The sequence below is a fragment of the Oryx dammah genome, unplaced genomic scaffold, assembly GCF_014754425.2.
Source record: "Oryx dammah isolate SB20612 unplaced genomic scaffold, SCBI_Odam_1.1 HiC_scaffold_21, whole genome shotgun sequence".
Lineage (NCBI taxonomy): Eukaryota > Metazoa > Chordata > Mammalia > Artiodactyla > Bovidae > Oryx > Oryx dammah.
The window spans coordinates 39,024,926-39,034,176 of NW_024070205.1; the positions used below are offsets into that span (position 1 = coordinate 39,024,926).

The 9,251-nt window shown below is 49.6% G+C and overlaps 1 protein-coding gene across 2 annotated transcripts in view; it reads left to right on the plus strand.

The window, feature by feature from the left end:
• TNFRSF1B (TNF receptor superfamily member 1B) overlaps window positions 1-8,069 on the plus strand; it is a 34,786-nt gene extending 26,717 nt beyond the window's left edge. The window contains exons 9-10 of one of the 2 annotated variants that reach the window (XM_040263467.1): window positions 2,059-2,266; window positions 5,274-8,069. In XM_040263467.1, the coding sequence (XP_040119401.1) occupies window positions 2,059-2,266; window positions 5,274-5,554 (489 nt within the window). In that variant the 3' untranslated portion in view covers window positions 5,555-8,069. The remainder of the gene's footprint in view (window positions 1-2,058; window positions 2,267-5,273) is intronic. The other variant, XM_040263468.1, reaches the window with a different exon arrangement.
• Window positions 8,070-9,251: the final 1,182 nt, after the last annotated feature.

Here is a 9,251-nt window from a genome sequence, read left to right on the forward strand (position 1 = left end):
GGGAGGCAGGACTCAGTCGGAAGCACGCAGCTGTGGTACACCAAGAGGGGCTGCCCCTGCCCCTGCCATGGACCCGCTGCGGGATACTAAGAAAGGACTCACCCATTCTGGGCCTCCGTGGCCTCATGGGGACTGCTTTCAAAGGATCCTCCCAGCCTGAGAGTCTGTGGGCCGGCCCTCGGATATGTAGGGCTCAGGGGGACTGGGGGCCTGGGGCCTGCAGAGATCGGCACCTGAGTCCTTCCTGTGTTCTCCACCTCTGTCTGACCCCACCTCCCCGACCCTGCCTGGCTGCATCCTTCCAGCACTCATTCACCTCAGTTCTCAATCTACCTTGGACCCTCTCATCCTGGACAGGGGGTGAGAATGTGGCCCCTCGGTCTTTTTCTTTCTAGAATCCAGTGATCGCCCAGAACCCTAAGGCAAGGGCTTGTGCACCTGGTCAGTTGTAGACAGGTGGCCAGTCACCTCGGAGTGACATTTCTAGCACAGGTGTCTGAAAATGGGGCACCTTGTCTTGAGCTTCCAGGGACAGAACCCCAAACACCCAAGAACGATGTTGTAGGTTTTAGCGCAGAGGCACCATGTCCTAACTGTGTGACCTTGGGCGAGTAATTCAACCTCTCTGGGCCTCGGCTTCTATATCTGCAAAGCGAGGATAACATTGGGCTGTATAGATAATGTCTGGAAGGGCTTTAGCACAGTGCTTGGCATTGGATGGATTCAAGTGTCAGCTAATATTTTATTATGGTTGTTGTTGTGACTTGTGTTTTAAGAGAAAAAGATGGAGAATCACAGAACAGCTTGGGAAATAGAATCTGCAAAGTGTCACTGAGATTGCAAGACTGAGAGCCCTAAATGAGAGGACTGTCTACACTGGATTGAGGGCCAGCAGACTTTTTCTGTAAAGGTCCAGACAGTCAATATTGTAGGCTTTTTGAATCCTCTGGCCTCTGTTATCGCTTCTCAGTTCTGACATTGCAGTGGGAAAGTAGCCACAGACATGACATTAACAAATGGGGATGGCTGTGTGCCAAGAAAACGATTATTTATGGACACCAGTGTTTGAACTTCATGTAACTTCATATCATGAAATATTGTTCCTTAAATATTTTTTAAACCATTTAAAAATGTAAAAACCATTCTTAGCTCACAGCCTGTACAGAAACAGCAGCGGACCAGACTTGGCCCATGGCAGTAGTTTGCTAAGCCCTTGTTTTTTTTACGACTATGCTGGTCTTCGTTGCTATGCATGGGCTTTCTCTAGTTTCGGAGAGTAAGGGATGCTCTCTGGCTGTGGTGCTCTGGCTTCTTGTTTTGGTAACTTCTCTTATTGTGGAGCATGGGCTCTAGGCACGTGGGCTTCGGTAGTTGTGGCTTGTTGCTCTGTGGCATGTGGAATATTCCTGGACCAGGGATCAAACCTGTGTTCCGTGCATTGGCAGGTGGATTCTCAACCACCGGACCACCAGGGAAGTACAGAGCCCTGATTTAACAAACCCTTGATGGGTGCTTAATATGGAACAGGCACTATTGTTAGTGCTTTACAAAACTTCAGTCATTTAATCTTCCCAATAACCCTGGGAGGTAGCTTTATTATTCTTTCATTTCTAGAGTAAAAAAAACAGAGGAACAGAGAGGTTAAGTAACTTGTTCAAGGTTGCAGAGCTAGTCAGTGATGGAGTCATGGTTTGCACACTTATGGTCTCGTTCCAGGGTCCGTGCCCTTGGCTGCTAGGCTGAGCCACATCACCCCATGACCTTAGGAGAGTCATTTTCCTTATCTGGGCCTCTGCTTCTTTATGCAAAATGAGGATGAAAACCTGCCTCACCTCTCAGATTGTTCAGTAAACAGGGCCATGTGGCCCCTGCCCTCCTAGGGCTCATACTCCAGAGGTTAATCATAGAAGCCACAGAGAATCACACGTCCTAAAAGTGCTGTGCATGGAGAGAAGGTGCAGAAGTGCCGTGTAAACTGTGAAGTGCTGATGGTGGTGAGAGGGATGAGGGGGTGAGGAGCCAGCTGATGGGTTCCCCAACTCCCTTCTCCCCATGCAGCCACACCTGCCCGCCAGCAAGGCCCAAGGTGCCCCAGGCCCTGAGCAACAGCACCTGCTGACCACGGCGCCAAGCTCCAGCAGCAGTTCCCTGGAGAGCTCGACCAGCAACACGGACAAGAGGGCCCCCACCAGGTCCCAGCTGCAGTCGCCAGGCATGGAGAAGGCCAGCACATCGGGGGAGGCTCGGACCAGCTGCAGTAGCTCAGGTAGGAGGCAGGAGCTCCCCCCCGCCCCTGCCCCCGGCTGCATCCCCTGCGGGCACACCACCCCCACACCTGCCACTCCTCCACCCCCTCTCCCCATCCCCATGCTTCTTCCTGGTTTCTGTCTGAGCCAATGAGTCCTGGGCTGCCCCTGCAGGACACTGGATGCCCTGCACCACCAGCCTGGGCTCCCCTCCAGCCTCCCTTCCACCACCCTCTCAGGTGCTACTGAACCACAGGCTTCTTTCTGTTTTTGGAGCCCACCAAGTACCTCCAACTCTTGCCCTGTGTGTTCTCCCACACACAGAAGAAGCACCCTTCCTTCTAAACCATTTCAGATCGTTCTTTGAGTCCCTGGTATCCAGGCAAGGAGTCTTTTTATAGAATACATATAATATGTAAAATGGCATATAACAATATTATATTTCAATGCTATGTTCTGTAAATATTGCATATCATATATTAAGAAAATATTGATCTATATTAATGTTATATAAAATATATTATATATAACATATAATATAATATTATGGCTTCCCAGGTGGCTCAGTGGTAAAGAACCCTCCTGCAAAGCAGGAGACACAGGTTCAATCCCTTGGTTGGGAAGATCCTCCTGGAGAAGGAAATGGCAACTCACTCCAAGTATTCTTGCCTGGGAGATCCCATAGACAGAGGAGCCTGGTGGGCTATAGTCCATGGGGTCACAAAGAGTTAGACATGACTTAGTGACTAAACAATAACAACAACAATAATATGATATTACATATAGATATTATATTTATATGAGGGTTAATCATTATATTAATATTCTAAATTAATGCTATATATAATATATAGCATATAGCATAAATTACTATATTAATATTATAATGTCTCAATTATATAATATTTGTTGTGTATTTGTTATATTGTATTTTATATAGGGTATTACTATATATGATATATAATATATTTATTAATACACAATATTAATATTGCATTTTAATATGTCATTATATTATGTGTGCTAAGCCACTTCAGCCATGTCTGACTCTTTGCCACTCCATGAACTGTAGCCTGCCAGGCTCCTCTGTCCATGGGATTTCCCAAGCAAGATTACTGGAGTGGGTTACCATTTCCTCCTCCAGGGGATCTTCCTGATCCAGGGATCAAACCTGAGTCTCCCTTGGCAGGCAGATTGTTTACCACTGAGTCACCTGGGAAGCCCCTATTATATGTTATGGTTATATTATTACTATACAGTACATTCTATTTCCTCATCTTATTAGATGAGGAAACTGAGGCCCAGAGATTAAACAACTTATTCAAGGGCACACCCAATAAACAGAAGAGCCAGAAGTCACCCCTGGGCTCTTGGGGGACAGGGTTGGGCTGAATGAGTAAATGATACCCCTGGTCTCCACCTTCTATGCCTGTTGTCTGATCCCTTTGGGACTGAGGCATCAGGACTGTGGAGCCTGTGTGGGGTCTGGAGAAGCCTGTGCCCTGCTTACAGTCTGCCTTTTGCCCTGGGCCTGGTGTGTGACTACTGTCATCCCTGGTGGGCACTGGCAGTGCCCACATTGGACAAGGCCCCTGGGTGGAGTCCTGCAGAAAGCTTGGGGCTTCCTTGGGCATGTTTTGTACTGAGAGGCCAAGCCCACTGGCCTGCATCTCCCCCTCTCACCTGGCAGTGCTGGCTGGCAGGTCAAGGAATGACCTTGAACTTGGGTCATTCCTAGATGCCTTCCCAGCAGTTCTGGTGCTGTGAGACTCTGAGCAGGTTCCTTAACCCACTGAGCCTCAGTTTCCTGGTCTAGAGGTGAGCATGGCATCTCCTGGGCAGGACTGCGACAGCCTTCCCTCCCTGCTACCTGACTTGGGGACATTTCCCATCATAGCCCGCCCTCGTCAGTGTGAGGTCTCACCAGTGCCCCCACCGCAGCCTGAGAACTCCCCAGTGAGGGACGGGTCAGTGCCTGCAACATAGCCGGTGGCCCTAAACGTTTGTCAATGAATAAATGAGATCCAAACATAAACTCCTGGTCTTTGCCCACCTCTTAGATTCATCTTCCTGCATTCTTAGCGACACCTCTTCCGTACCCAGTGTGCTGTGGCTTCCTCTTTGGAGACCTGGGTCTCTGTCTGCCCACCCCATCTACCCTCTGTCTCTCCTCCGTTCCCTGCCTGAGTCTCTGGCCTCTGCACCCCACTTCTCTCCCTCTCACCCAGCACCTCTCCCCACTGTGGGAGTGGGTAAACCTCAGGTCTCTGCCCCCTCCTGCTTCCCTGTCTGCCCCCGCGGTGTCTCATTCACGGTATGCAAAGGCCATGGTGACGCTGGGTGACATTTGGGTGCCATGAAGGCACGGTGTGGAAATTTCCTTCCACCCTGTGATTTCAGCTCCCCATCCCCACCCTTGCTTCTTTGGGGCTGCACTTTTTTCTTTTTTTTGGTTTTGTTTCGTTAATGCTTTTTATTTGATATTTTTATTGTTTTAAGTCTTTTTTTTGGCAGTGAATTAAAAAAATTTTTTTAATTTAAACTTTTTATTTTCTATTGGGGATATATCAGTATGGATACTTTTTCATTTCTATTGGGGTATCACAATGTCATGATAGTTTCAGGTGAACAGTGAAGGGACTCAGCCATACATATGCATGGGTCCATTCTCCCCCAAAGTCCCCTCCCATCCAGGCCGCCACAAGTTCAGAATCTCTGATTCTTTGTGGGGAGTGTGTTTTGTTCTTCAAACACCTTCGCTTGCCTTATGTGATTGGCGCCTTCTGTCTATGGGCTAAATCGGGCAGGATATTCTTATTTGACAAATGAAGAAACTGAGGCACATGAAGCTTCAAGTGGCTTGTCCACAAGTACACAGCAAAGCTGGGCTGGCACAGGGGCCTATGCTCCTGGCCCGGTGCTCTTTCCCATGTGTCTGAATCTGCCTCTTGGGCAGGAGACAGGCTGTGAAGACACTCCTCTCTCTAAGAATCCTCCACCAACTGCCTTCTCCTGTCTTGTGTTTAGCAGAGGCATCTTCTGGTGGCCACGGGACCCAGGTCAACGTCACCTGCATTGTCAATGTTTGCAGCAGCCCTGATCACAGCTCGCAGTGCCCCTCCCAGGCCGGCTCCACGAGGGACACAGATGCCAGCACCCCCAACTCCCCGAAAGAGGAGCAGGTCCCCTTCTCCAAGGAGGAACGCCCCTTTCAGTCCCAGCTGGGGGCTCCAGAGACTCTGCCGCAGGGCCTGGAGGAGAAGCCCCTGCCACTCGGTGTGCCTGATGCAGGAATGAAACCCAGTTAACCCAGCTGGCTGTGGGCTGTGTCACCGCTGAGCGGAGCCCAACCTCTGGTGCTTCTCTGCCCCTCCCCTCCCCCAGGACTCTGGCTCTTTCTGGGCCAAATTCCTTTGTGCACAGCCTCAGCCTTCCTCTCACCTGCAGGCAGAAGAATGGGGCAGAGAGAGTTATGATGGGTCCTGTCTTGGTGTGTGTCTAACTTGGAAGCCTGGCGGACACAAATGTGCTGGGCAGCCTGGAACAAGCCCTTGCCTCTCTGAGAGCTGCCCCCCAGCCGGTCCTGCAGTCTTGGCTTCTGGAGCCCTTGTTGTTTCGGGGTTTTATTAATATTGTTTTTAAATCCCTGGACTCTACTCCGCTCTGGCTTCTTGTCAGGGAGGAAGGTGCTGTGTGTATCAGTGGAGAGAGATAGTGGAGAAAGAACAGCCCTTTAGCCTGAATGGGAGACTGCAGGATGGTCCCAGTGAGGGTGGCCATGTGCCATTAAGTCAAATGGTTCTATGCGGGGAGAGGGTGGCGACCCCTATAAGGGTCCCCCAGGTTAGCTCAGGACCTTGGGCAGCACCACCTCCAAATCCACTCCTGCTATCTCCATCTCATACCATGGGCTAAAAACTGGATGCCCAGAGGGCCGGGGCAGGCAGCCTTTTGAATGAGTGCTGTGACCCGGCTAAGATGTCAAACCTCTAACCGGAAATCTTCCAGTTTAAACTTGTGGCAATAAAAAAAAAAAAAAAAAAGGCACCATGGTGCAGACAAACAAGCCACAGTGAAACAAAGCCAGACTCAGAGTTTGCATCCTCTGCCTTTGACCTTCACTCCCATTTACCCACAGTGCCAGCTTCCCCTCCCCCACTGTCTAGTGTGGGCTCCAAGGCCACACCTTTTCCTATCAGGGAATTTCAGGAACTGGAGATGATTGAGGCCCCGAAGCCATCTCCTCCTACCTCAGCCTGGACCTTCCTCTTTTGCCTCCCGAAGGGGTGTACCTATTTCTCTCGATGCCCTCTCCTGCTGTGCCTGAAGTCCCAGGTCCCAGTGGAGCCTCAGAGCCGCTTTGGTGCTGGGCCCGCTGAGATCCTGGGTGGACATGAGATGCTGAGAGCAGGTCCTGTGTCTGCATGTCTGTGTTGTATGTTGTGGTTCTGTGACCCGTGTTGTCAGGTCAAATGGCCTTCCCGGAACTGAAGTGCTGAAGCCAACACTTGGGCGGATGGATTCTTCCCCATTAAGGAGTCCCCCCACTCCCCAAAATATATGCCCAGGCCCTGCAGACAATGGACAAGTGAGGCCTTAGCCACATTCTGGAAGGAAGGGGGATGGGGGCCTCCTTGAGAAGACAGCTGGATCCCATATACTTGGATCCCTTGTTGAAAAATTCCACTGAACTTGAACTTGGCAGCTGAACTTTTAGAGGGTAGGAGAAGCCCAACCATTACCCTGCAGTGAAGAAAGGCTTCCCGCTCTGGGATCAAGATGTCCCCGTGCCTGGACTGGCCAGTCTCCAACCGCGTTGGACCTTTTGCAGCCGTGGAGCACTTCTGCCCTCTAGTGGACTATTCTGGGAGGACCTCAGGCTTCCTTGCTGTCACCTTGCTGTGGAGGACCTCACCTTGCTGTCAGAGCGGGGATGAATTAGGAGACTCTGGGTGTGGCCTCATTTTGTTACCAGAGTAGCCACTAGACCCTTGGTCAAAACCCATCGACCCCCTCCCTTGAACAGGAACTCACATATACCTTTAAGTCACAGGGTTGGGACATGAAGAAAGAAATTATAGGAAGAGAAAAATAGAACGAGCTGAAAGGATAGAACCAGCTGAAACCAAGATGGAGATGCATCTGACCTCCAGCAGGCCCCGAGTCTCAGTTGACACTGAGTGACGGCCGGGAGTTGGTGATGGACGGGGAGGCCTGGTGTGCTGCGATTCATGGGGTCGCAAAGAGTCAGACACAACTGAGCGACTGAACTGAACTGAACTTACTACATTAGCTACTAAATGACATACCTACTGGTTGCCGTGACCAGGAATCACTGACCAAAAAAGGACAGAAAAGAGGTGGCACCCCAAGAGGTGGCACCCCATTTCTAGGAAAACCCTGCCTCTTTCCCAGAAAACGAGAGCATTTGCCTCCCCATCATTCCTCACACTCTTCCCCCCATTGTTTTTAACAGCAAATCTGGCTCCCCATTAAGGCGAGAAGTTTGTTTATGAACAGTTAATAAGTTCCCACTTCTCCATTCTCTGACCAATGAATAAAGCTTGTGCTGCTCTAATCTCAGCTTCCATTTTGGGTTTGGTTGTGTATACCCAAACAGAAAAAGAACCTTCTCTGCCAAGGAAGGGGGCCTTGGCCAGTCTAGGGCCCAAGTGCTGGGGGGAGTCCATTTGACCTAACTGATAACAATTTTGCCAGCTTGTGGGCTTGTGTTGATCCTAAGGACAAGGAGAGTTTGCACTGTATGTATTCTGGACAGCATTCCTGCTTATGAATAAACCTTTTATTTGTTTTTTACTTTGACTGCTGGCTTTGTCTTCAGGTCTGAGCTGGGGTGTGTCCTTGGTCCTGGTGCCTGTCACCAAGGTAAGGGGGAGAATGGGTCTTGGCCATTGGAGTCTGATAAGTCCATTCTGTGCCAGACCCCAGAAGCACCCACATTACAGTTGCCCTTGCCGAGAGCCTGGCCACTTCCTGAGGCATGGAATGGACAATGCTTTTTGTCCAGAACCACCCAGCTGGCCTCCAAATAGGCCCTCAGCACACATCCCATCCATCGCCTTGGTCTCTCAGCCTGCCCTTGGGGTTGGGGTGGTCTCTGCAGATCTGCTCATGCATGAGCAGCCCCGTACTCACTCAGGGGAACAAGACTCTGGCCTCCAGGAGGCCCCAGTCACTGGGTACTCCAATTGTAAGCAGATAAGTTAAGGCTCCTTGGAGAAAGAGAAGGCATGGCTTTCTTGACAGAAGAGAAACCATTTTGTGAGCTTAAGTCTAGCCACAATGCTTGTGCTTGAACCGACCTCAGTAACTACTGATCTTAAGGGAATAGAAGAATGGAGAAGCAAAGGACTGTTGTAGGGCAAGAGAAGTGACAATAGCAAAGATGATGTACCAGTTCTAAAGACCCCCAGTTCTGTTTCACTGGTAAAGATCAGCCTGAAATGCTCAACCACCAGATCAAACAGAACCTGAGGGATGATGATGTTGACCTTTTCTGACCATTGTAACTTCAATCAACTTAGAGTCAACTTAAAAACTTAGACTCTGCCTACAGCTCAGGTCCCTTCATGACTATACATGTGACTTTAGCTTAAAACTTCCCCAAGTTTTCTATTCAGGGGGACATTACTTGTGGAAAGATCTCCGGTGTTCTCCTTACTTACTGCAAATAATCATAAATCCTTCCTGAGACTTTTCTGGTGGCCCAGTGATTAAGACTTCTAACTCCCAATGCAAGAGGCGCAGGTTCGATCCCCAGTTGAGGAACTCAGATACTGTATGTCACTCAGCACAGCCAAAAATGAATAAATAAAAATAAAAATGTAAATACATAAAAATAAAAGGGAGAAATTGAAGTAATAATAAATACTTCCTTCTCCTGATCTTTGACTTGGTTGTGTCTTTTGGTTCAATACTCACCAAGAGGCAAACTCAGTTTTTGGGTAACAAGCAGAGCACAGGGGCTGGAAGCAGAGGAGGGCC